This window comes from Hippocampus comes, unplaced genomic scaffold (assembly GCF_001891065.2).
Source record: "Hippocampus comes isolate QL1 unplaced genomic scaffold, H_comes_QL1_v1.1 scaffold117, whole genome shotgun sequence".
Taxonomy (NCBI): Eukaryota; Metazoa; Chordata; class Actinopteri; order Syngnathiformes; family Syngnathidae; genus Hippocampus; species Hippocampus comes.
The window spans coordinates 848,937-874,021 of NW_017805225.1; the positions used below are offsets into that span (position 1 = coordinate 848,937).

At 44.4% G+C, this 25,085-nt stretch overlaps 5 protein-coding genes and 1 non-coding gene across 18 annotated transcripts; 4 read left to right on the forward strand and 2 right to left on the reverse strand.

The window, feature by feature from the left end:
* Positions 1-857: 857 nt before the first annotated feature.
* Positions 858-5,479, reverse strand: tmem68 (transmembrane protein 68). 3 transcript variants are annotated; one of them, XM_019869297.1, is made up of 9 exons: positions 5,344-5,479; positions 4,110-4,264; positions 3,655-3,828; positions 3,011-3,110; positions 2,552-2,719; positions 2,172-2,365; positions 1,831-1,891; positions 1,429-1,568; positions 858-1,200 (listed from the first exon to the last, which is right to left on the reverse strand). In XM_019869297.1, the coding sequence occupies exons 2-9, from the start codon at positions 4,167-4,169 to the stop codon at positions 1,096-1,098; spliced, it is 1,002 nt and encodes a 333-aa protein (XP_019724856.1). In that variant the 5' UTR covers positions 4,170-4,264; positions 5,344-5,479; the 3' UTR covers positions 858-1,095. The 3 variants fall into 3 exon arrangements, with proteins under 3 accessions (XP_019724856.1, XP_019724854.1, XP_019724855.1); XM_019869295.1 differs by lacking the exon at positions 5,344-5,479 and adding an exon at positions 4,618-4,761; XM_019869296.1 differs by lacking the exon at positions 5,344-5,479 and adding an exon at positions 4,484-4,761.
* Positions 4,971-13,229, forward strand: tgs1 (trimethylguanosine synthase 1). 4 transcript variants are annotated; one of them, XM_019869288.1, is made up of 15 exons: positions 4,971-5,188; positions 5,303-5,370; positions 5,558-5,676; positions 5,806-5,890; positions 6,403-6,510; positions 7,149-7,640; positions 7,818-7,947; positions 8,046-8,132; positions 8,243-8,399; positions 9,270-9,546; positions 10,123-10,269; positions 10,491-10,637; positions 11,644-11,860; positions 12,189-12,267; positions 12,935-13,229. In XM_019869288.1, exons 1-15 carry the CDS (start codon positions 5,082-5,084, stop codon positions 13,046-13,048), a joined length of 2,334 nt encoding a protein of 777 aa, XP_019724847.1. In that variant the 5' UTR covers positions 4,971-5,081; the 3' UTR covers positions 13,049-13,229. The 4 variants fall into 4 exon arrangements, with proteins under 4 accessions (XP_019724847.1, XP_019724849.1, XP_019724850.1 ...); XM_019869290.1 differs by having other exon boundaries at positions 6,433-6,510; XM_019869291.1 differs by having other exon boundaries at positions 6,436-6,510.
* Positions 13,230-13,516: 287 nt separating this feature from the next.
* On the reverse strand, positions 13,517-18,168 carry blvra (biliverdin reductase A). Of its 3 annotated transcripts, none has more exons than XM_019869301.1 (7): positions 17,963-18,168; positions 16,454-16,577; positions 16,186-16,305; positions 15,559-15,656; positions 15,056-15,163; positions 14,280-14,448; positions 13,517-13,815 (listed from the first exon to the last, which is right to left on the reverse strand). In XM_019869301.1, exons 2-7 carry the CDS (start codon positions 16,573-16,575, stop codon positions 13,557-13,559), a joined length of 876 nt encoding a protein of 291 aa, XP_019724860.1. In that variant the 5' UTR covers positions 16,576-16,577; positions 17,963-18,168; the 3' UTR covers positions 13,517-13,556. The 3 variants fall into 3 exon arrangements, with proteins under 3 accessions (XP_019724860.1, XP_019724859.1, XP_019724858.1); XM_019869300.1 differs by lacking the exon at positions 17,963-18,168 and adding an exon at positions 17,705-17,819; XM_019869299.1 differs by lacking the exon at positions 17,963-18,168 and adding an exon at positions 17,006-17,124.
* On the forward strand, positions 16,604-21,728 carry coa1 (cytochrome C oxidase assembly factor 1). Of its 6 annotated transcripts, none has more exons than XM_019869305.1 (6): positions 18,248-18,318; positions 18,551-18,669; positions 18,766-18,867; positions 19,249-19,400; positions 20,316-20,392; positions 20,919-21,728. In XM_019869305.1, the coding sequence occupies exons 2-6, from the start codon at positions 18,663-18,665 to the stop codon at positions 21,022-21,024; spliced, it is 444 nt and encodes a 147-aa protein (XP_019724864.1). In that variant the 5' UTR covers positions 18,248-18,318; positions 18,551-18,662; the 3' UTR covers positions 21,025-21,728. The 6 variants fall into 6 exon arrangements, with proteins under 6 accessions (XP_019724861.1, XP_019724866.1, XP_019724864.1 ...); XM_019869306.1 differs by having other exon boundaries at positions 18,279-18,318; positions 18,594-18,669; XM_019869302.1 differs by lacking the exons at positions 18,248-18,318; positions 18,551-18,669 and adding an exon at positions 16,604-16,762 and having other exon boundaries at positions 18,771-18,867.
* trnay-gua (transfer RNA tyrosine (anticodon GUA)) lies at positions 17,919-18,005 on the forward strand. Its single transcript is given in 2 exon segments — positions 17,919-17,955; positions 17,970-18,005. It is a non-coding gene; the product is annotated as a tRNA-Tyr (tRNA).
* Positions 21,729-21,813: 85 nt separating the features above from the next.
* On the forward strand, positions 21,814-24,658 carry LOC109515483 (C-C chemokine receptor type 3-like). Its single transcript, XM_019869293.1, has 2 exons — positions 21,814-21,905; positions 23,019-24,658. Exons 1-2 carry the CDS (start codon positions 21,890-21,892, stop codon positions 24,110-24,112), a joined length of 1,110 nt encoding a protein of 369 aa, XP_019724852.1. The 5' UTR covers positions 21,814-21,889; the 3' UTR covers positions 24,113-24,658.
* Positions 24,659-25,085: the final 427 nt, after the last annotated feature.

Here is a 25,085-nt window from a genome sequence, read left to right on the forward strand (position 1 = left end):
CACTTATATAGCGCTTTACCTCGCCCATATGGTGCCCAAAGTGCTTTAGAAATCCTGAAAATCACACACATTCATACACCAATGGGAGACTGCTGCCATGCAGGGCGCTGGCAGGAGCAAATTAGGCTTCAGAGTTTTGCTCAAGGACAATTCCACATGGTCACAAGGGTTGAGGGTCAAACCCACCCTTCCACTGAGGCATGGCGTGCCCGACCCCCCCACCCAAAAAAAAAAACACAAACAAACAAACCACAAAGTATACATGCAAATATGTATGTTTACGTGCACAGAAAAGTAATGCATGACACTGCATCTCCAACCACAATTTGGACAATTAAAAAAAAAAGGGGTGGGGGGAATTGTAGTGCACGTTGTACAACACTTCAAAGCACCAGCAATGATACGATTTTTGTGTCACTTTTAGAGAGGCCTCATTGAAGACAATCCACTTTTCCAATCGATGGTCCTCAAAAAAAAAGTCGAAACACCAGAAAACAGCCCATAAAAAAGGGGGAGCCCCAGACCAAGTGTTGTCAAACTTTTAGTAGAATTGGTCAAAAGCCAATTTTTCTAATGGCGATATTATAACTTGGAAGTGTGTTTGCTCCAGGCACACAGCAAAAATAGTTGAAACCCGCCCCCCCCAAAAAAAAAACAAAGCAAGGTGTCAATTGGTCATCACTTTGAAGACTTCAGTGTAATTCCGCAAAACATTTCCAAAGGCATGTTAAGAGTGGTTCAAATCAACAGTTGTGATACTTGAGGCTTTGCACATTAAGCATACCAGGCCTACTCAAGTTATTCAACTCTTGCTTACATCGTCGCCCCCACCCCCCCCAAAAAAAATACAAAATTTTAAAAGATGTCCAAGACCCTTCAAGAAGTCTCGTTTTGGGAATACGTAGAAAGCGAGCCAACGCACGCAGTGACCAGTCGTGTTTGGCACCGAAACTGCGCCCGCAGCAAATGTCTCAAGTCTTCGGCGGCGCGTGAGAAAAGTTCCGGGACTTGCGTCGCCAAAGCGCTTTCCGCTTCCACGTCATCCTCCTGGAGTCGAATGCACGTTCCCGCTGCCGAATGGATAGCTCGCGGAGGCTATTCCCTTTTGTATTTGGAGCGGAATCTCTCCAGAAGGGCTCTCAGAACGTTCCCTGGGATCTGCTGGTGTTTGTCTATGAGGGACTGGACAGCCTGTTTTACCTGCAGAGAAAAGGACCCAAAAACACATAGATTGTCGTCTCAACAGGACTCATCATCGTCCGTGGCACGTATTTACAATGTGATGTCATCTGAAAAAAAATCGCAGCACGAGAATTTTCGATTGGAATAATGTCCGGGCGCAGTCGTGCTAGGCAAGTGTGACATTTGTGTGCCAATCTCAGACTGCGCTTTGCCAAATGTTGAAAACAAAAAGTGTCGCGAGCGTACTTTTTCTGCCAGCTCCAAAGCAGTAACGTTGGGGTCGTAGGGGATCGGCTCGCCAAGGAATGTCCGGAACTTCACTGGGAATCCGCCGTAGATGGGAGCTATGGGAAGACGAAAGGTCTCATACAGCCAACGGAAAAATCCTGCCCACAGGAGACACACAGGATCAGAACATGGATGGAAAAACAACAACAAAAGCCAGTTGAAACAGTAATATTGACCACAGTTAACTCATTCCTAAATGTTTTATTTATTTTTTTCAACAGATGAATTGGATCTTCAAATTTGCAATCAAAATAGCTTCTTTTTCCAAATCGTCGGAGTGAAATGGCTGCCGGTGAACCGAGGTGAACGCAAGAATTGATGGCGCCATAATTCGAGCGCGACGGTTGAATGGGCACTCACTCAGCGTTCCCAGCGATCTGAAGCCTTCTCGGACATTTTGGGTAAACATTGGAATGATGGCCTGAAACGGAAAGTACGACACACTGTGGGCGGAGGAAGCGGAAAGATGATCATCTTCTATCCGATCAAACTGGAGGCCGGTCCCGAATGTCTACATTCCAAGAATTCCATGTTGCTTTTTACTATTGTCGTTGGCATTTTTCTCTCGGGCTCGTCACCAATTTGTGAAAAGGTAAAAAATAAATAAATAAATAAAAATGTCGTCACGCGATTGCAAGTAAATGAATGCGTCATATGTGACGGATGTAAACGATGTGAGAATTGGCGGGAAAATGCCGCACCACTTGCGAGTCGATGGCGACTTGGGCGAAGCCTTTGCGTTTGCCCCAAAGAAGAGGGTAAGTCTCATCGCTGAACAAAGCCTCCCTCACACCTCCCGGAGAGATGGCCAACAGGTGGCCATTCTTCAGTGCCTGCACACACTCCTCCTGGGGACCGTGCATCACACTGAACACCTCCAACAACAATTTGAACCCTAAAGGGACCAAAAAAAAACACCCAAAGAATTCAAAGCGCCACAAATACAACGCCACTCGATTGCATCCAAGAAAGTGACAAGGGCAAATCAAATCACGAACGAACGCTACCGAATACAGGAAACCACCACAGAAGAGTCGGCAGCACTCGTGTCAATGTTGCGTCTGTCAGAGATGGCGCGTACCTGGTATTTTGAAAAGGAAGTGGTCAGCGACCGAGTGGCAGGTCCGTCCTTTCTGGAGAATGACATTGGCCAAGAAGTAGTAGTAATCAATGGGAATGGCTCCGTGATAGTACACGATGAGCGCCGGCCCTTTGTCGGGGATCTTGTCCATGCCGTGGATCTCGTAGCCTGGTGCCAAGGAAAGGACCCGACTTGGTCAAGACGACGGAAACGGGGAGAAGCGTGTACCTTCACGCATCACGACCGCAACACTCCTCAGTTCGTGACCTCGTCTGAGTCAGCGTGGTGAAATGGTTCTTTGTTTTGAAAGCCCTCGGTGCCCGATGGAACTCTTAATTTTAAATGCTTTTGTGTGTTCAGCCACCGGAGCGGAACGCACACGGTGCCGAAGACTGCCGGGATCGATTCCAGCGCGCCCGCGACCTTCGCATCGATAATTTCCACCCTATGTCATCCTACCGTGCCATATGGCGCCGTGTCCGTCCCACAGAGTTGCCAGGGTCTTTCTGGCTCCATCCCAAAGGTTGTTGCAGTATGCCTCTCTCAACTGATTCTTCCTCTGTTCGAAGATAAAAGTTGCAAACTGGGTTAGCGACAACACCGCCACTTGACAGCTTCGACAGCTGGGATGGGACAAACCTGCAAAACAAAGGCAGCATTGCAACATCCCAGTCACATTATTAGCCTGTGCGACTGGCGTTCATACCGAACTTGTTCAAAAAGAATTTTTTTTTTTTTTTAAATCCTTCATTTTTGGCACAAGACAAATCAAAAACCAGGTGAAAATAACAATTGCATCCATTGACACGAGGCAAAGACTGCATGATACATTTCTTGTCATTAAAATAGATGCAGGGAGTCACATTGGGCCGATGCGACTAAAATCTCATCAATCATTCATTACTTGGATTGGGGGGGGGCATTTTTTCAATTTCCATCGCTTTATTTAAACAACGGGACGGCATTTCATTGAGACAGTGCGGCAAAGGATTCAGATCCGAGTTTGGTGTTGAAGCTGTCAGAAAAAAAGGCAAACGCGGGTGCGTGAAACTGAGTGAAAAACGTCTTCAAATCCAGTCAGACGGTACATTGTTTTTGCGCACCTTATAGACGTGAAGAAAAAGTATCGAGAGATACAGGAGGATGACGATGAGGAAGGGCAGGATAAAGACGATAGCCAGAGGGGTGAAGACCCACAATAGGTATTCCAAAACACTCAGGTAGTCCTCCAGCTGACCGAGGCCAAGCCATTCCTCCAAGGCATGAAAGCCACAAACCTGTGAAAAGGTTTGTGGAGACAGCAAGGACGGTGTCGGCGTGCAAAGCCAAAATAAAACACGGCTTAACGGCTCTTCAGTTTCTTACATATCTACAGAGACGTCTATGTTTTAATCACAGGCAAAAGTGTTGGCAGCTCTCTGTTCGTGAAAGAAACACAATGACCACCACGAAATGTATCGAGAGACTGCCACTGTGGACTTCTTATTGTTTGTTGCAAACAGTCCAAGGGGTAATGTAATAATGGAGTGTGTCACGGAAGAGCTTGGAAAAGTCTTACTAGGAAGGCGACTGTGTCCTCAGCGACCATCAGACATGACTGGTTCCCTGCATTTGACATCCTCCCTTAACTGTCTGTCAGTCACTGGAGATGCAGCTCTCTGGATCACTCAATTGATGCAGCTTGGATGGCATTTGCTACGAGAACCAAGCCAACTAGGTAAAGGAAGCATCTTAAATTAGAGGTTTAGGTGGAGCGCTCAGGAGAGGAAGACACTTTTCACAATAAAAAGAGAAGGTTGAGGTCATTGCCGCGAGGTTACAATTTCCCCACAGCATTGGCTCACATGACAGACGTGTTTTAAATGTTTACGAGGGTGTTAGCTTGGTAGAATGTTGAGAGATTCTGAGAGAAGAGAAACGAAAAAGATTTACTTCTTCGATATTACCGGGGAATAACAACATCAACAACAACGGCGGGCCAGTGATGCCGTCCTGTTTACGCACTGATAACGTTCTGAAATGAAGTTCGCGCAAGCAAGACGCAGCATGAATGAATAAAAGATTACCGTGGTTGGATATTCTGTTTCTTAGAGACATTGATTAAAATGCTATTCTGTGCAACGACATTTAAATTAAAAAAAAAAACCCTATTTGTAATTACGGGTCCAGGACGCTTTGTGTGCAACACAGAAATTGGTCCGTTGACGTCACGATTTTCAGACCAACTAGTTCCGCTGAATAAAAGCGAAACTCGAACAGAAACAAAGGTTATCCATATAATAAAATACGGGACGGGTTGTTTGGTTGAATGTGAACAACGGCATTTGCAAATATGTTGGTAGACATCCAAACGGTGTGAGTAGCATCACAGCCACAGATCACAAATGTAGAGTCGCTTTTATTCTGAAGGTTTGTTGCCGGAAGCTTCCGGGACACTCAAGATGCGGAACGAATCTGAGCATGCTCGTGCCGTAGTTAAGTATCGTTAGATATCAGATTGACAAAGCCAAATGGACGCGCGATTTCTGTCATGATGCTAGAAAAGAGCACTGTTACGGTTGTGGCTGATATATTCATCAGCAGAAGACATACGTCCGAAGAAATAATCCACTGTTGCTGTTCCAGAGCGTTTGTGCAGTGAGTGAGCTTTGCCCATGTCCGATTGAAATAATTCGTAAACAAGCGCGCTAGTTGCTGTTTACAAATTGGTTCGATGCGGAGTTCACTGTCCTTTTGTCTGCTCCCTCTTAGTGATCGAGAGCTGTATCGGTCAGATAATCGACTTCTCTCACCTGACCAGGCAGATGCTGCAATCCAAGGTTTGTTATTTTAGGTATTTCAATATTGTTTTTGTTTTAAATTCTGAGTACAACGGTGTCTTGGTCTCGACCTTTCACTGGGTCTTCCCGAAGTGCGCGTGTCCTTCAAATCGCCCGGATGAAAACGCAAGAATGACTCATTGACTCGCTAGATTTCAATCACGTCACGTCATTCCCTTGTCCGTAGAAGCGGAAAATGAAGAGGAGAGTGATGAGGAAGTTGCATTTTTGGATGAAGAGGCTCAGCTAATGTCTAGCATGGGCCTGCCTCTTGCTTTTGCCAGCTCTTCCAGCCAGCGTAAAGAGGTACTTTTTCCTCATTGACAATAGAAGTGTGAATACTGTGCCCCTCTGTTTCTTCTCAGACCATGTCAGTTTCATCAGAGGCATGAGTAGTTATGACAGATCTGAATGATACTTTTGATCACGTGGCAGGGGAAGAGAGCTACCAAACAACCAGTTACTTATCAGACAGAATTTCCTGAGGAGGACCAGGAGGATTCACAATGTACTGACAAAGGTAATGCGAATAGGCATAACTTATTTCTTTCCATCGATGTTTTTTTTTTTTTTTTTTTTTTTTAAACCAGGCAAGCTTATAACCCACCGTTCTGCCTTTCTACAGTTCTACCTACATCAGCGTGTGTGGGTTTTGGAATGTTCTATTTAGTGCAGTTTTATTCTTGAGTACAGAATATGACTGTAGATGTGTTACCCGAAGAAGGCTAATAGGACAAGCATGCTTCTCAAAAACAATAATATAGGCCCAAGGAACAGTCTTTGTTGACGGCCTTCATGCTCCGTAATGATAGTTGGCTTATTTTCTTGTCCCACGGGTTCTCGCGCTAACAATTGAGCATGGTTGTTGCGCCATTATTAATTATACAAACTCAAGTCTAACAAAAGCATTCCAGACAGGGCACGTTTCAAAGGCCACTTGAAGGAGCTTACCATAAACTCCTCCCAGGCAAGAAAACAATCATGCCACAAAGGGCATCGTTATGATTCACGGTGATTTCTATGTTTACCAAGTTTGCACGGACATCAGTGATACTGCGGAAGAAGGACTGAAGACAAAGACGCTGGGTGAAGCAGTCGAAACGCCATCTGCCAATGATGCCGGCTGGGAGACATACTGGGGTAGGGCTGATGCTAAAATACCATTTGACACCTTTGAATTCTTTATTGAATGAGAAGCACGTCTAAACATTTTGGATCAAATGATATCAGGCAGCCATTTAGCCAGCCTGAAGCACAACTGGACACGCAAAATGCACAACTGTATGGCGAAATCCTTCTATGTTAGGATTGTAGTCATCCTAAATAAAAATCAGTCGTCTCATTGGATCTCAGTGCAGCATGTTATACCACCGATCAATAATGTTCTGTTGGACGGGTTGGAAACTTGGATGGGATGAATGGAAGCGTCCTAAAATGGTTCAGGTCCTACTTGCAGGAGTTACGCCGTCCGTGACCATTGCGTGTTTCGACTGATCTAATGGCCATGGCATGTGGGGTCCCTCAGGGGTCAGTCCGTGGACCCCGTTTGCTCAGTCTGTGCACAAACTCAATTCCAAAGGAAGTTGCAATGTTGTGTTCAACATTAATGAAAATAAACTACGGTGGTTGTTCAACCCATATTGAATTGAATACACCACAAGGATAAGATATTTAATGTTCAAACTGCGCTCGGGCCCCCTACATGTCTTGATTATCAGCCTAACGAAACTCTCTCAGTCCTGGATATCTGTCATGTCCTTCATCTGTGTCTGTCAAAGCTCAACAAGGTGAAGCGCTTCTGTGGAACAGCTGGGTGGGGAAACATGCCGATGAGTTGCCGTCTTCAGAGGATTCCCCAAGTGTGACAGCCCCGTGGGACGACCCCAACAAAATGGCCGCCTGGAATCGACACGCCGCAGACACGTATTATTACTATTGGGAGCAATACTCGTACTGGGCAGCGCAGGGCTGGACCGTTGACTTATCTCGTGAGGGGGACGCCACCTTGGAAGAAACTGCGGACGAGGGGATGAATGGAGGCAAAGGGAAGCACTCAGGAGAACGGCTGGATCAAAACACTAATGACGTTGAGGTTTTAAATGATCTCATTGAAAAGAACTGCACTTTGGAGGCAAGCGGGAACATCTCTGCTGACTCTGGAACAACCAGACGGCGTTCCGATACGGACTGTCTTTCTGAGCCCTCCGATGGGGGAAACCGCGGCAAGAAAGCCGACGCCTCCTCACAGCAGGATAGAACGCAACACGCAGGTAATAGCCGAGCAGATGGAAATCTCAGTCGTAGGACAGCGTCCGACATCGTTTCTTAAACATGTCATATGGCCCCCAAAAATTGTTATAGCTCTCAACCGGTTTGCGAAAATCACACGGATGCCCTTTTTTATTTCCGTATCAATGAATCTGTTTTTATTTTGTTTGTTTATTTAGATTCCCCGCAGGCTGCTGGCAGCCTTAATATGCATGTGGCTTCTACAAATCACGTATCAAATGGGGAAGATGATGATGGTGACGATGAAAAGCCCTTCTTGAGTGGAGGGCCGAGTCAAGTCAAACGCAGGTGACTTTGAACATTTACTTTGCCATGTTACATACTGTGTGCGTCGTATCTTATCAAATAGACCTTCACTGATAGACTTCTTTTCATTTTGTCTGCAGTCATGAATTAGATGTGGAGGAGAACCCAAATCTCACATGTGATGAAGCCTGGAGCAGACTTGGACTCAAACACAACCCAGAATCAATGTGCGTCCCGCGACATCGCGCATTTTTTTTCTCCTTTCTTTTGCCAAGTTAGTTTTAGTCCATCAAATCCTCCATGACTCATCATGATTTCGTTTCACCTGTTTTCGCAGGTTCGACACTGTCTTTAACTTTAAAGAAAGATTGGGTCAGAAGCGTCCGAGGCGTTTCTGCTCCAAGAGAAGCGGCGGCAGCGTAAACAAACACATCAGATTCACCGAGACGGACGAAGATGGAGCAGAGCCGCAGTGCAGCGCCGCCCTCCAAAAGGTAGCCATCTGTCTTGCCGCTTCTTTGAACACGTCCCTGTGAAAATGCCAGCTTTTATGTTTATCCCCAAATCACGTGACTCCCGTCATGTGAACCTTTGCTGCGCACCAAACGAGCGGACGGCCGATCGAAAGAGGTGCCACCAAACCCGCGGCTCTTGAGCTGAAATGTGAATGCTACACCGGTCAGAGTTGAAAGAACCCCAAAAACAAAACTATTCCACGGTAGAGATCAGCAAAGGTTTGAGAAGCGCCGTGTCTCTCAGCCGCTTTCCTCAGCGTGAGAGACTGTTGTTGGTGCCGCTCAACTGATAAAAGTGGCAAAATATCCAGCGAGTCAATCCAACAGGCAACATTTTTTTCTGCATACCGTCACATAATCTGTCACATACAAGGTACGAGCACGTCTTCATTTTTTTCATTTTTTTTCCATTTTTTTTTTTCCCCCGCGCAACAATTTTTCCAATGATGATGTTGGCATGAAGCCGAAACAAACCGGACCAAGTGCGCGCACCATCCGTGCGTGCTTGTTTTTTTTGTTTGGTTGGACTAAAATGCGAACGCAGCCAAACTTTTGATGGCATTCACTCAAATCGCGAATGAATTATGCCCAAGATCATTGCTGACGTATGGGAATTCGGTTGCGGATGCATATTTTGCCTTGACGTGATCCTTCCTGCCTATTGAATCAATCGTGGCCACGCCCAGTTACTTCAACTTTATTGACGTTTGTAAATTGATTTTAAGACGTCATCCAATCGAATGATCATTTGAAATGGAGAGAAGTCGCAGAGTCGACTATTTCGGGGAGGGGCGATTTTTGAATAAAATGATACCTAAAAATAAGACTGCGCTGGCTTGCTTTCCACAGGTTCAAAACTTTCTCGAGAAGATTCAGAGTGAGGCACATCGGACTCTCAGCGAGCAAGAACGGCCTGAACAAAGCAGCGCGCGGTCTGAGGAAATTCCAGCTTCAACGGAGACAAATGATGGCAGGAGCAGTAGACGGATGGAAGAGGAGAGTCCTGCTTTGCCGGACACCAAGAAGGACATCGCTCGCGGCTGTCGGAGGGAGGAGCCCAATAGGCAGCTGGAATGCTTGGAAGTCCCCGACTTTCTTTTGCCCGACACACCTGCAGACAACGGCGGTGAGCACACAACTGTCACTTTCAATTTCGACTTTAGATCTGTATCCAAAGCTCTCGTTATTGTTATTAGGAGCATTTGACAAGTCTGACTTCATTGATGTTGGTTGTGACCGGGCCTGTTGATGATATCGGCTCTAAAATTGTCTTCAGAAGTTCAGCTCATTGCTTTATGTGTCCGGTTATTCCACACCAAAGTTCACCAACCGCATCCTTCTGGGCCTTGCTTTATACACACTAAACACAAAATGTACTGTAGAAATATGTCCAAAATGTCCCCGTCTTCAGAAGTTCAGCTCTTTGCTTTATGCGTCCGGTTATTCCACACCAAAGTTCTCCAACCGCATCCTACTGAGCTTTGCTTTATACACACTAAACAAAATGTACTGTAGAAATATGTCCAAAATGTCCCCGTAAGAAGAAGAAGAAGGAATTACTGTAGCGGTCGTCAACCTTGAATCCTCAAAAGAGCCGTGAGGCTCATCTCACACAAAACACTTTGGACATCAAAGGAAACATCCTTTGTGTATTCTGAAGGATGCAAACTCATTTCTGATTGTGTGTTTTGGAATGTGAAAGACGCCAAAAAGTCAAAGAAGAAGAGTAAGCGATGGAAGAAGCAGCAGATCCCGGCAGACATGGCGGCAGAACCGGGCCTGGCCAAATACTGGGCTCAGCGCTACAGACTCTTCTCTCGCTTTGGCGAAGGAATCAAACTGGACAGAGGTCTTTCAAACCCGTCTTAACACACCTTTTTTATTCTCCGGCTTTCCACTCGGCATTCTTTGAGCGTGAACTGTTTTAGGGCTTTTTTTTGTTTGTTTTGACTCTTTTGACTTTACGTTCAGCACTCGGTATGCCGCTGTGGTTATTTTGAGAGGCTCAGTAAATAAAGTTGCGTTGAGGTTGGGGTGGACGCTTGTCTGTGACATTGTTGCGTGTTACAGAGGGCTGGTTCTCTGTGACGCCGGAGAAGATTGCTGAGCACATCGCCCTCAGAGTGGAGGCGGGTTTTCCCAACACTCAGCTGATCATTGACGCCTTCTGCGGAGTCGGAGGAAACGCCATCCAATTTGCACTCACTGGGAAAAGAGGTAAAAAAAAATAAAAAAATCGCTCTCTGTATATGTCGATAACATATACATATAATACAGTGGCAGAATGTAGCTTTGCCTTCACCGTCATGGATTGCAAACGGCCACGTTTCAGCTCTCAATCCAGGGGATCGTTTTTTGGGAGACTCGAAAGTAACTCGGCCAACTCTTATCAAGAAATTAGGAATAATGGGCATCATTAATTCAAGGCAGCATTTGTTTTTTCTTTGCGGACCCTTGAGTGAAGCAGCATTTGGATTCTGCTTATTGGGACTCTGCCTTTAGTTGTATCATCCTCTTCATTATTAATAAGACAAAAGTGTCTTAATAATAAATTGATCAATGAAGGACTTTGCCTTTTTATCTCTTTTTAGAATTATTTCCTGTGTTTTTTACCTTTAGAAGATCTTGCGTTGCTTTGGGTCATTCATAATCTTGAGGAGATTAATAAGACAACAGTGTCTCAATAATAAATTGATCAAAGAAGGACTTTGACTTTTTATCCCTTTTTAGATTTATTTCCTGTGTTTTTTTACCTTTAGAAGCTCTTGCGTTGCTTTGGGTCATTCATAATCTTGAGGACCGCCGAACATGGAGCGACACGTGTGAAACCGACTGAGCTTTTGCGTACTTTGCAGGATTTGCCATTTAGTTTTCCTGAATGGCTGGCTGGGTGAATGATTTTGTGATGTGCTGTATGGAACAACCAGTCAGAAATGCACAGAAATATTCCCCCCACCCCTTATTTATTGATTTATTTATTTCACACTGCGCATGGTTTTCTTGTTGTCGTCACAGGGCAGAGCACAGGATGGTGCAAAAATGACAAAAGGCCCCAGGCAAGCGCATACATGTTGGCATTTGTTAATAAGCTACTGAACAGGAAGTAACCTCGTGCCTTTTGTCACTGGTCTGGAAAATAAGTCGCTTTTTGGTTCTTCTGAGGGGGAGGAGCTGTGATCCAAGATCGATGCACATGTGCTCTCGTCCTGTGTTTTACTCTCAGTCCTCGCCGTTGACATCGACCCCATACGACTGGACCTGGCGCGCCACAACGCTACAGTTTATGGCGTCGCCCATCAAATCGAGTTCCTGCAAGGGGACTTCCTTCAGCTGGCGCCTCGTCTCTGTGGCGACGTTGTCTTCTTGTCGCCCCCCTGGGGAGGACCAGATTACCTAACTGCTGAGGTGTTTGACATTAAGACCATGATGGACCCAGATGGATATCCTTTTATGTTTGGGTTTCACGCACACTCCTTTATCATTGACGTGGACCTGTGTGTGTGTATATGTGTGTCTATATTTTAGTGCTGTCAAGCGATCTAAAATTTGGAACTAATTCTAAACAGAGAGTGAGAGAAAAAAGCAAATTAGAATCCCACTGAATCAAACCGAATCCAAACATGAATCATATCACACCCGTGGCTCGAGGTACGTATCGGATTGTCATTTATTGGAGAGATACACACCCCGAGTGAGTAGTATGAAGCAGTTCGGGTGAATTCATAATATGATTGTACTGTATTGGTTTCTGCCCTTAACTCGAGTCACATTTCAGATTTTCCATCTGGCCAAACAAATCTCCGACAACATCGTGTACTTCCTACCTCGCAACGCAGACATGAATCAGGTCAGAATCTTCACTGTCTGAAAATGTGTGGAGTTTTTTTTTTTTTGCTTGCTCTTTTAAAAAAAGTCACCTGCTTTATGCAGATGCTATGGCCATAAAATCAAAGTCTTTGGCACCCAAAGCATTGGGTGCAGCAGTAAAATATCGTCTGATTTGATACGTCGTGCCATATGAAACAATCTGTACAACGATAACGTGAAGGTAAAATTTTGTTTGACTCTGCTAGAGAGATACAGCAATCCCTCGTTTTTGGCGGTTCGGAAAGCCCCCGTGAAAGGCGAATCCACTCGTGCTCTCATTGGTCGATGCCGCGCCGGGAACCAATCATGCGCCTTGTTTGAGTAGCCTCAGAGTCACGTTAGCTCTTTGTTCGACATGCAGGACAACCGCTTGCGCGCATCAATGTGAAACAAGGCGTCTTCTCGCAATGGCGCTAAGTGGCGAGGGATCGCTGTATTCATGTAGCAATGCTCCTTGTTGTTGGTGTAAATTGGCAATTGCGCTGTATTCTACTCAGAAGTGCGCGAAATATGGACCTTGTAAATGTCAACGATATTCCTTGGAGCATTTAACGGCCTTTGCATCATGATATCCGACAAATTATGGGGAAAACCTGTTGACGCTTGACGGCGCCTATAACGGTGTGTGTCTGTCAATTTGCCCACAGATCGCCTCTCTGGCTGGTCCAGGAGGAAAGGTGGAGGTAGAGCAGAATTTCCTCAACAACAAGCTGAAGACCATAACCGCTTATTTTGGCAGTTTGATTAAGTCTGACACCTAAATGATTCTTATTTCTGTTCAAGTTGGCGATTGGGTCTCAATCCATCGAGTACGGACAGAAAAAGTACGGTCGTCACTTTGATTTTTTTGGGTACTTTTTAATCAGGAAGTCTGTCCTGTGCTAGTAAACAGAGCACACCGCATTGAAATGTTTGTTTTATAAAACCTTCCATTTTGCAATGCATTCTTTTAATTATTTTTTTACTTTGTATAATGAGACAATAAACATCTTTTAAAAAAAGCCAAATAATGCACCACTTCTCCCAGAAAATTGTCGCAAAGATCAATGCTTTGATATTCCCTTTTTATTTCCTATTGTTTGAAATGGAACGGCATAAAAAGCCACATCTGATCATTCCACTCAGAACTCCCAAAATCGACTGGACAAAATTATTATCACCCCCAACTTAACATTTGGGAGCACGGCCTTTGGAAAAACCAACAATAAATAAATCAATTCCACGATAGACAAAGTCAACGTCACGATGGACAACGTGGGGAAACCCCGTTTATTTCTGGCAAAGTTGTTGTATTTTCTCTGCCAGTTCTAAGCAGTGGAGGATCCTCCTTTTCTCTTTGTGGAGATCGTCTGGGCTCATTTGGCCCATTAGCTTGGAGGAGAATTTGATCAGGTCTTGCATGAAAAGGCCCACTGCCCCTCTGGGCGAGGGAGGAATTTCAGTTAGCGGCGGCCCGGACTCAAATTGAAAGTTGACGCTCTTGCCTCTTGGGAGTCCTGGTCCTCGCTCCTCAATCCAAGTCAAAGGTCTAAAAAGGCAAAGGTGAATTCAAAGTTCACGTTTTTTTTCCCCTCCCGTTTCTCCTTATGCATTTCCTCATGCAGCTCGCCAAACTTTTTTTGTTGGAGGGCCACCGACAGAAAAATGGAATATATAAATAAATGTATTTGTACTAATGGTACCCTCCCTTCTCACTCTGCCCACCTTAATCCTTTTTCAACGAACCTTGTGGCCCATGTCAATTTTTTTTTTTTTCTAATTGGTCGCGGGCCGCTGAAGATTGGCTGGCGGGCCGCAAATGGCCCCAAGGCAGCAGTTTGGACACCATTGTACTCATGTATTCTTTGTGCTATTTATATTGAAACACTGTTGGCCCCGATGGTATCTCATCAATGTGGTGAGATACTATAACTTTCCATAGAAAGCGATTCCCATCACCATTCTCAATTTTACAGGGTCAACATTCTTCCGGAAGAATAAGACCTCTCTCACTTTTTGTCAGCAGTTTGCATTTTTGCAGTCATCTTGCTGTAGTTGTTGCCCAAGTCTTGTTCCACGGTTGCTGCGGTCACGGAGAGCTCACCAAACAACTCAACCAACCAGGTGAGACGGGCGATGCCACAAAATGCAAGGAACCCAAATCCTGGCTTCAGAACTCCACCTAGAAACAAAGAAAAAAAAAAAGACAGGGATGGTAATGACAGAGACCAATATGTTATTTATTTATTGGGAGGGTGGGTACCGATCCAGATTTTTAATAGTCAAGGAGGCCGATCACCCACATTTGGTATTTTCAGTAAAAGGGAAAATATTGGGGTAAAAAAATAAAATAAAATCTCCAACTCTTGACTTTGTTGAGATGGCCTGTCTTCAGATTTGCAAAATGTAGATTTATTTATTTATTTAAATCATGAACAAAATATCTTTGTTTTTAAATTCTACAAAGCTCCCAGGGTCCCAATAGCTCCCTTCAGTTTTCTACAGTAAATTGTTTTCCCAAATTACAAAATAACTGAAACGCTAAACATTCAACTCAAACAAAAATAAAACATGCAGAGACTTCCCAGAAACATCTCTTATGAATTGAAATAAATAGTTGACACCGTTTTAAATGAATCTCTTATGGGCCGTTAGATTTCCCAAAAAGGCAGGGGCCGAAAATCGGCACCGATAATCAGGCTGGCCAATAATTTCATCTGGTGTCGCAATATGAAGCCTGATTACAAGGCACATAAAAAGAGGAGCGGTGGTACCGATGTAACCGTAACCTGTAAAATGGAGCGTTCCCTCCTGCAAAGTTTTCCCTTCCATCTCCCTCTTCAGCCATTTGTAATCTTCTGAAAAAAGTTCAATGTGCTCCTCATGAAGGATCACCCCTAAAACACACACACAAGTAGATCAGATTTTAAGCACAGCGTTGACTAACAACACATTTGCTAAGAACAAAAAAACTCCACTTTTCACTGTTTCACGTTTCATTTTTGCTTTGATGCTGCTTTCTGCAGCCAGGTCGACGATGCAAATAAGAATTGGCTCTCATTTGCCTTACTTAGATCATTAAAGGTTAAACAAATAAATGCCGCAAGATTAAATGTCACAATCATTTAGTGTCGACTATGCCTCGAGAATTTGACACACTGAGCAATTTTTAAAAAAAGTTTTTTTGGGGGGGGGGGTCTCGATAAACAGCTCTCTGTTGATAAATCAATGGTGAGGTAAGTTTCAAGATTAGTTTGTTTTCCCTGTACACTCAGTCACACATGAATATCACCTTTGTCCTGCGCCAAATTCCAGAGCTCCACAGCAGTTTTGTAGCTAAGCGTCATGGGATACTCCACACAGACATGTTTCCCTGCCTGCAAAAAAGTTCTGGCGACATAGGAAAAGATCAGGAACGAGTGGAGTGCACAAAACTCAAAGGTGACCTTGAACAAATTCTTCAAATCAGTTGTGCTCATTTGTTTGAAGAGCACTCATTCAATCAGATGACTTTGCGGTTAAGTAATCATCATCATCATTAAATAAATCATCTCACTCGGCGGCACAGTTTTGGGCACGAAGGCAAGCAAACAATGGGGTTCTCCAAGTACTCGGAGTGCAGATGTGCGCGCCACATGTCCACATCGTAAGGCATGACTAGCACGCTGCATGTTTGCATGTTAAATGAATGAGAGGAGTTGCTTTGATTGGCCATGACTGAAGTTGGCTGTGACCACTCCCACAATGACGCCAACCCCCTTTTCTAACATCCTGCAGTTATCTGCAAAATGACCATCATTGGGTCTAATTCTTTTCCGTACAGGGTGGATGGATGGATGGATAAGTCAAGTATCTCATATCGAATATAAAAATGTCATATAAAGCCTAGTTCACAATCAGAAATATTTAAAAGTGGTACCTGACGTTGTGCTCATGTGATGCATTCTCGGTGCAGATGAACGCCACATTAATGTCTTCTCTGGTCAGAGCCTCTTCGACTGAAATCGGACTCACTCCTTGCTGACTGTCCAGACTTCTCCTGTTGATAAAAAGATGAACAGAACAATAACGATGGCAAAGTCGTTGACTCATGACATAATGCGTCACCATGCCATATGCCATATTGAGTTCATGGGCTCGTTTTAAAAGCGGTTCGCACATTGGTGTAATGTGTAAAAGAAACTGACCTAGAGACGAATCCTTTGACGGCGAGTTTTTCAGCAGAACTGCTTGGAAGCGGAGCCAATATGTCTCTGATCCTCACCCAGCCTGCTGTGCCGATGCCCACCACCACAGCTCCAAACATCATCCCTGTGAGAAAAAAAAATTGAGAGAAAAAGACAGACCGGGAGACATCGGTGTCAAGGTTCCACTTTTGTTCAATGAATGTGCAAATTGTCTCATGGCTCTTGTTTTGCTGAGTGAACCACATCATGCTGGCCCAAGCCTGCAGTCAATTGGCGATTGCAACCAAAGGAAAACCTTATCCCACGAAGGTAATGAAGAGAACATTGTTTGTGAATTTAATTGATAACATTGATCCTGACAGTAGTGCTGGTGTTCTACAAATTCTAATTGACATCTGGGAAAAAATGTTTGCACGATGTTGATGAGGACGTTGGTTTTTTTTTCATCATTGATGGGATATCGAACGTGTTAAGTGTGTGCGTGCGTGCGTGTGTTGTCCACCCACTCAGTACATTCGAAACATCGCGAAGTTTTTATTCTGTGTTCCTCACCTGCTTGTCGACACTACGATCTTCGCGTGAAAGCCGTGTGTTATGCACGGCGGAGTGTTATGAAAAAGCACCAAGCTAGCTCGCTCTCCTGTGTGGTCCTTGGCTGTGTTTTTTTTTTTTTTTTTTGCGGGCCAGAGAGGCCACACCCCTTAACTGCAGCGTGCTATGGAAAGCCAGTTGAGCATTTATTCATACAGTCGAGCCTCGTACCCCGTTGACCACGTTTCCACCCCTACAACGTTCACATTTCAAAGTCCAGATTTCATGCAATTTATCTTCAATTTGCCAATTTTGCTTGCAAATAACACATTTATAACGTAAACTTCCTGACAACGACCAGATTTTCCCACAAAGTACTGTAGTGAAAAGGCCTTCGCTACGACGTACCGTTGGAAGCTAATTGCCGTCGGGACCGTGCTTACGAGCAAAATGTACCGCGTGGCGTTCCCCGCAGTTGCCTAGCAACGCTCACAGATGGACTCGTACATTGTTGTACTTCTGGAGGCAAGGCGCACGAGCTCTGACAACACGTCTGGCCAACGGAAGCAATTTTGCTGTATGTGAAGGCTGAAATTGTCCCTCACTTACGAAAGGGAGTCCTGGAAACGGGTTTAAACGAACTACCGTTCAAAACCTGACAGATCCGTTATGTCCCTCAGGGTAGGTGGCAAGTTAATGTTGAAGTGAAATTGTACTTACCCTTTCACGATGGAAGTATGTACCCCGTGTGATTTTTTTTCACCCACGTTCGAAAAGCCCATGTTTGTTTTTGGAGATCAATTCAGTCACACCCACAGCCACACCCACACTCACTTTCGGCTGTCAGGCACAGATAAGATTGCTTAAATTCGCCCCGGCACCTCTCCTAGGATCGAAATTAATTTAAATATTTATATGGCGCAAGTGAAGTCGTCCTTCGATAGCTCAGTTGGTAGAGCGGAGGACTGTAGAGGTTACCGTTGACATCCTTAGGTCGCTGGTTCAAATCCGGCTCGAAGGAAATCGTTTTTTTTCTCCCCCGGATTTAGTAGATTCTCCTCGCGATGGAAGAAAGAGAAATTAGTATTCGCCGTTGGTTTTACTGCTACTTTAAAATATACCGCCCACCCCTTCCCAAACCCTTCCATGCATCAACCTCGACAATTAACATGGCTAAAACGATCAGTTGTATATTTTGAGACCTCTCTTGACGAGAAAGTATCCGCCCTTCTCAATCGGGAGTCACACAGCAAAGAGCGAATGAAGCGCACCCAATGAATTACGTTTACGGAAGTTGCTTGTCCGACCGTCGCTTTCGCCTGATGAATGGCAAGGTAAAAGTGTCTAATAACGTTTGGCGGCGCTGTGAATCAACAATTCAAAATATGGACATGTCTGTCAGGAAATGATAGTGACTTTAAATTAACTTTAACCTTTGTCAAGTCGTCGAGTCGTTCATTCATTCGCCTGAGTTAAGTAAAGGCACTTCTCCGTGAAGGTGTGAATGAGTGACTGGCGACCTCTTTCGAAGGACAGTTAGATTGTATATGGTTCCCTTCCCCACAGGCGCCAAAATTTTCCTTTCGTTTCCTTCTGGCTATTTTCCCAGTTCCAAATTTCTTGGTACCACCGGTACAGAAGATTAATGGAAAGAGGACCCTTTATTTGAGAAACGCGTATGTTGATAAAGATACTCGGAGCAACATTTCACAAATGCATCACTGCACCACCATAGAAAGAGTCATGTGCATATCCTTTCTTTCTGATTTTCTTTTTTTTGCCACAGAAAATGAGGGTTTCAACCATCAAACTGCAACAGCTTACCATATTCACCACCTTGTTCACAGGGGGAGGGATTGGCACCATGTACTACCTGATGCAGAGTGAGTATAGGATTGTATTACTGGGTGAGGTGGTTTCGGACAGGTCATCTCGATCTGGACTTCTGCAGACACACATTGCAACGGAAAACGTGAAATAACTTAATATTGCTCAGTGATGGGCAGCTACCTCGCTCGCACTCTGAGTGGCCCTGTGAACAATCTAAAGGGATAGTCCCATTATTTCAGTTGCCCACCTGTGATTTATTGATTATTGACTTTCGTATTGATAACAACTCGCACATGCTGGATTTTTAAGAGTCACACAACATCAATAAACTAAATGGGAAGCACCACCTCTAATTTCGGGACGATACAAAGGCCTGCCAGTAACTGTTTCAAATGATAAACCTTCTAATTTTTTCCCGTTTTGTATCACTGAAGAGAAATTTGCAGAGTCGGACTACCACAAATTGGCTTTGCAGAAGTTGGAATCGTGTCCGATCGCCATGGAGAATTTGGGCGCCCCACCGTTAAAAATCCACAACATTCATCTGACTGACAGAGAAAATCGAATCGACCAGCAAACAGCACAGGTATATACTGTTTTTCATTGATTTATGTATTTATTCTTTGCAGCATTAATATTAATTTGCTCAAGGCAATGCCTTGATTTCAGTCATCGCTGTTAATGCAATTCTACGAATAATAATGATATGTCTCGTAATGTTGCATTTTTGTATTTTGCACATTTCCCGGTAAACCAGCTCGTGACTTCTTCAGGATGGAAACAAAATTAAAAAAACCCATGAGCTGTATAACGACCCTAGTGAGGAAGAGAGCTTCCATGTAAAGGAAAAATAAATTTGTGTTTCATTTTAGGCGACAAAATTCTCCTTTTTACAGGGTTGATTCAATAAATACGTTCAAATAAATGCTGAGTATAATAGTTGGCAGCAAGGTCCTCGACCGGTTAGCGCGTCGGCCTCACAGAGCAGAGGTGCAGGGTTCGGTTCCGGCTCCGGCATTGCTGTGTGGAGTTGCATGTTTTCCCTGTGCCTGCGTGGCTTTTTTACGGGTACTCCGGTTTCCTCCCACGTTTGAGAAAACATGCGTGGCGGGTTAAGAGAACACTCGAAATTGTCCCTGGGTGTGATGGTGAGCGCAAATGGTTGTTTGTCTCTGTGTGCCCTGCGATTGTCTGGCGACCAGTTCAGGGTGCCTCCAGCCTACTGTCCGAAGACGGCCTGGATAGGCTCCGGCACGCCCCTCCACCCTCCTGAGGAGAGGCGGATCAGAAAATCGATGGATAAATGATGATAGAGTAATGATGATGATGCGAAATTGAGCAATTTGCAGTGGAAAAAAAAATCTGATTACAATTTGGGAAACGCCGCAATAGAAAATACTGGCTCTGACAGGAAACTCTCGGTTTTGCAGCATATCATTTGGAGGTTTAATCATTGCGTTGAGCACTGTACATATTCAATGGAGTGTCAATGGTTTTGCAGGTAAAGATCCCTGTGACTGGGTCAAAGGCCAGTGGCTATTTATATACATCTTCCATCAGAGACCCAATCACCAACAGGTATGCACATTCTCTTGATTCACGGCGCTTTGCCTCCACGCTTGTGCTCATGTCAGTTCCGGGCCAGTGTCGGTTCTGGGCCAGTGCCCAGCCGGGTTATCACTTTTTCCACCGCCCTAATTGGCTCTAGCTCCGGTGCTTGAGACGGGTCCTTCAGCCGGCCCCAGTTATTTGTCGGTTCCAGAAGACTCTGGCACAGACGACGTCAGGGGGTGGGGTTACCGTGACAATGGCCGATGTTGGGGAATGACTCCCCGGACACATGGAGCCGTGGAGCGGTCAACTCCGGCACAGTTATGTATATTTTGCTCTATTTGCAATTGAATAATGGCGAGCCGTCACCGATGTCATTTATCAATCCTCTGCTCACCGTATTGCTACCCGTGAGATTATTAAGTGTGTCTCGAGATGATCATGTCGGTCATTGTATTTCCATTTTCGTGGCGTTTAGCCAACATAAAAGCCCAAACCTTTGGCACCTGAGCCAAAGGCTAAACAACCCGCACGGTTGTGTTACTCCCTGTAGATGGAGTGTGAAGCTGGCCGTTTTGAGGCTCAAAGAAGGGCAGACCATCAACGTCATGAATCCTCCATCAGTGGCAACGGACTGCAGGCTCGAGGAGACGGACTGACGCCATCCGTTCATGACCGCTTCAAGGTAGAATTGCTGGAGACTAGTGTGCGCGGGGCATTTTAGGAAACTCTGCGAGGCCGAATTTCACAACAAACTCTGGATGATTGCTTTGTTTTTCTTGATCTTTTCAACTCCATTTCCTTCCACCAGTCAGTATTTTCACATCAAGATAAAATGGACAACATAGATTTCTAATTGTCAGTTGAAATTTTATTTGATCTCTGTCAAAAGTTTGATTTCTATGTTCGGAAAAGGTAACTACAGAACAGTATTTCATCTCTTCTCTGCTCTGCCTGTGTGAAATTTTGTTTGAGATGTTGCACACGCATCGTTTATCAAGTGAGAAGATGGATTTCCTGTAAATGTCGCACTTTGCTGAAATGTTTCCTATGACTGAACAGGACATTTGTGTTGTAGTTTTCCCCCGTTTACATGAACCGCCGTCATCCAGGTGACCTTTGCCTTGCATTCAAATTTCATTTATTTGGATATCCACACCGGGCTAAAAATAACAGTAGTCAAGTTAGCTATCGGCCAGCATTGAGGTTTTTGGCACACATTTTATCATCGCACTCTCATCTGCAGATGTACATGTACGAGCAATATGGTATTCAACTGTCTTTATTAGGATTTTTTTTTCTGTTGAGTTCAAATTGCAAAACTTTTTCTATCCCCCCCCAAATAAATCCTGACTGGTCAACATTGTTACGTGACGTTGCACTGCACATATGCACAGCCCAGGCGCTTGCACGTTGCGTCTGTGCGCACGTCCCCTGTGAGTGCCGGCCTCCCTACGTGCAAAGTCTCCATCGACAGTCAGACGCTCAAGTGCTTCTCTGTGCTCTCGCTCCTGTAAACCTTCCATGGAAAGCAGCATCGGTAAGTAAAGGAGTAAGTGTGAATTTTCCTGAATGGTTGATCAGTCTAGGCTCTTTGTGAACTGGTAATTGGGTGAAAAATTAACTGTCTTCTTTATATGACGTGGAATCCTAATAGTGAATCAAATGTGAGTGGCCCAATTCAAACGTAATACGTATGTTTTCCTTGATGATCTCTTTGGAGAATCAATACTACAGACATTGAGCAACACCCGCTCGAGGCAAGTGGCAAGTCAGCACCGTTTACATCGAATGTTTCTTATTGACTGGAGGATATTTCCTCATGATAAATATCAGAAAAATGACTAAACTTGCAGAACGCTTCCATCGAGAACCCAACAGTTAGTATGTGACTAATTGAACGGAAGACAAACCCAGAAGCAATAGAAATACGGTGAATAAGGAAAGAGCGTTTTTCTTTTTTTTTTTCTTCTTTTCGGATCATCAGATGCTTCATGGAGTTCACTTTGATGATGTCTGCGGAGGACCGACCATCCCAACAATGAGATTCAAATACCATATGAGCATAAATCAGAAAACCAACTCGGCTTGATTATGTTCCACCACAGCAAACGTATAAAATAAAACAATTTGGCAGCCAGACGCATGCCGTTTTGATTAGGATGTTTTGATCACTACATCTACAACGAGGTCATGAAATACATTCGAAACAAATAGTTTTCGGTTGTGTGATACGCGTGATTACGATTTGATTTTCACTTTGGGGAACAATCGTATTGCACAGCAGATGGGAGAGTTAGTACATCTTTTACTGCGACACTCAGCAGTTTCGGTTCACACTTTTGGGTGAGTCATAGGATAGACGTAAGACGCGCTGCTCATAACAAGATGGGTGGTTTTCGAAATCAAGACCAACACTGAAATATTGAGAATGATTCATGTCATCGAAGGAGAATATGCATGTCGAAGTTTGGAGTCTTGGTTTCAGGTCCAAATTTGAAATTGGCGTCGAACCCTTTTATGCATGAGCTGGCCGAGCAAGTCACGTCCCTTCAATTCTATCAGGCACAGGGATGAAAAGGTGCACAGTCGCAAATTTCTTCCAGCGGTGGATGATCAACTAACAGTCTCTGCAAATATCTCTGTACCTCAGGACAATCGCCCACCATGGACTCGTTGGAAGACCAATATGCCCTCCTCTTGGAACTTCTCCAAATGAATGAGACATACGACCCAAGCTATGTGGTCAGCGAAAGTGTCAAACTCTGCACCAAGGTGAATGTCAATGATTTTGGCTCAAAATTCAACCCACCTTTCTACTATGTCAATTTCCTCCTGAGTTACCTTGGCAACGGCCTCGTCCTGTACATCATTTACAAGTACGAGAAGCTCAACACGGTGACAAACATTTTCCTGCTCAATCTGGTCCTCTCCAACATCCTCTTTGCCACCAGTCTCCCGTTTTGGGCAACGTATCATCTGTCTCAGTGGATTTTTGGGAACTTTTTGTGTAAGTTGGTCAGCAGCGCCTACTTCATCGGTTTCTACAGCTCCATCCTTTTCCTCACGCTCATGACCTTCGACCGATACTTGGCAGTGGTGCACGCGGTGGCAGCTGCGAAGAGCAGAAAGAGGAGCTACGCTATCATTTCCTCCGTGGTGGTTTGGTGCATCAGCGTCATCGCCAGTATGAAAGAGCTGGTTTTCCAGAATGTCTGGACGAGTCCCTTCAATGAGCTGGTGTGTGAAGAGTCGGGATACTCTGAAGCCACCATGGCATTCTGGCGTCTGGTCACTTACTATCAACAGTTTCTGGTCTTCTTCCTCCTGCCTCTGCTCATGGTGATCTACTGCTACGTCTGCATCACCGTCCGCGTGCTGTCCACTCGCATGAAGGAGAAATGTCGCGCCGTCAAGCTCATATTCGTCATCATCTTTACCTTCTTTGTCTGTTGGACCCCTTACAACGTGGTCATCCTCCTCAAAGCCATACAGAGCTCCGGTCCGGATGTGGAGTGCGCCGAGTCAGACAAGCTGGACTACGCGGTGTTTGTGACCCGCAATGTGGCCTACCTCTACTGTTGCATCAGCCCATTGTTTTACACGTTTGTTGGTAAAAAGTTCCAGAGCCACTTTAAGAGGCTGCTTGCTAAGAAAATCCCATGTCTGAGGAGACACATAAGTTTCAGCAGCCAGAGCACGCGGACCACATCACAGAAGACGCCGCATTCTGATTACGAGTACTAGGTGAACCCGGACAAGTGGATGCCGGAAAAGAAAAAAAAAAGAAAAATGCGAAAATTGCTGTTGTAGGTTCTCAAATAGCGTGCTTCATTTGATGTTTGCTTTCGAAATGGTTTCTGTCTGCCTTTTCTACTTTTTATTGTATTGTTATGCTTTCATTTGAAGTGACTGGCTTGCTTACTAGTGATCGACACTCCTTTGATTGACACTTGTTGGAGGCTGAGATCAGGAACATCAGGTATGTTATCAATTTGACCATCTGCTTAGAGATGTACAGTAGATGTAGACGAAGAAGATGGCTAAAAAGTTGACAGCGCATCAAGAAACTTTGGCTACAGTGGACAAGACACACCGCGATGAGAAAGTGGCCGGCATAAACAACTGTAATATCGACACACTTCAAACATCTCTCGCCACCTGTGTATTGAAGACAAGCAGAAATAAAAGAGTTTCACTTCATAACCCGAAATGGTCGAGGTGACACCTTTGCTTACCAATAAAGTGGTAATATTTTTTTAATGTGGGATTAAAAACTATGCTTTTCCCATACCTATGATTTTTTTTTCCCTCTTTCGGAGCAGTTTTAAAATGTTTTACAAAATGTTGCACTCGGACTGTAGGCTCTTTTAGTAATCTTCAAACACGTTTTATTTCTTTACTTTGCTGTTAAATTTCTTGAGTTATTTTGTTTGTACTGCTTTGAAATGTACTTTTGATTATGTGAAGCACATTGTTACCTTGTGTAAATTGTGTCTGCTGCCCAAATATTCAAAGGGAAGGCAAGGCAGTTTTATTTCTGGAGCACATTTCATACAAAGGCAATTCGATGCGCTTCACACAAGCAAAGACACACCACCTACAAGCATTTCCAAATACAACATTCAAAAGCAAAGCAGAAAAAAACAAAAGTAGCTCACAAAAATTACTAGAATAAATGTTGACAACTTTTCAAGACAATAAACCTTAAAAACATATA

Coding starts and splice junctions, on each gene's coding strand:
- tmem68 (XM_019869297.1), bottom strand. CDS start 4,169: ATGTCAAATGCAGGGAACCAGTCATGTCTGATGGTCGCTGAGGACACA. Junction 1,892..2,171: donor TCGCCATCGACTCGCAAGTG/GTGCGGCATTTT, acceptor TTTCCGTTTCAG/GCCATCATTCCAATGTTTAC. Junction 1,201..1,428: donor CTTTGGAGCTGGCAGAAAAA/GTACGCTCGCGA, acceptor TTTTCTCTGCAG/GTAAAACAGGCTGTCCAGTC.
- blvra (XM_019869301.1), bottom strand. CDS start 16,575: ATGATGTTTGGAGCTGTGGTGGTGGGCATCGGCACAGCAGGCTGGGTG. Junction 15,657..16,185: donor TCACATGAGCACAACGTCAG/GTACCACTTTTA, acceptor CTATGTCGCCAG/AACTTTTTTGCAGGCAGGGA. Junction 14,449..15,055: donor GGGAACGCTCCATTTTACAG/GTTACGGTTACA, acceptor CTTTGTTTCTAG/GTGGAGTTCTGAAGCCAGGA.
- tgs1 (XM_019869288.1), top strand. CDS start 5,082: ATGATGCTAGAAAAGAGCACTGTTACGGTTGTGGCTGATATATTCATC. Junction 9,547..10,122: donor CACACCTGCAGACAACGGCG/GTGAGCACACAA, acceptor GGAATGTGAAAG/ACGCCAAAAAGTCAAAGAAG. Junction 11,861..12,188: donor ACCATGATGGACCCAGATGG/ATATCCTTTTAT, acceptor AACTCGAGTCAC/ATTTCAGATTTTCCATCTGG.
- coa1 (XM_019869302.1), top strand. CDS start 16,700: ATGCTGGCCCAAGCCTGCAGTCAATTGGCGATTGCAACCAAAGGAAAA. Junction 18,868..19,248: donor CATGTACTACCTGATGCAGA/GTGAGTATAGGA, acceptor GTATCACTGAAG/AGAAATTTGCAGAGTCGGAC. Junction 20,393..20,918: donor AGAGACCCAATCACCAACAG/GTATGCACATTC, acceptor TACTCCCTGTAG/ATGGAGTGTGAAGCTGGCCG.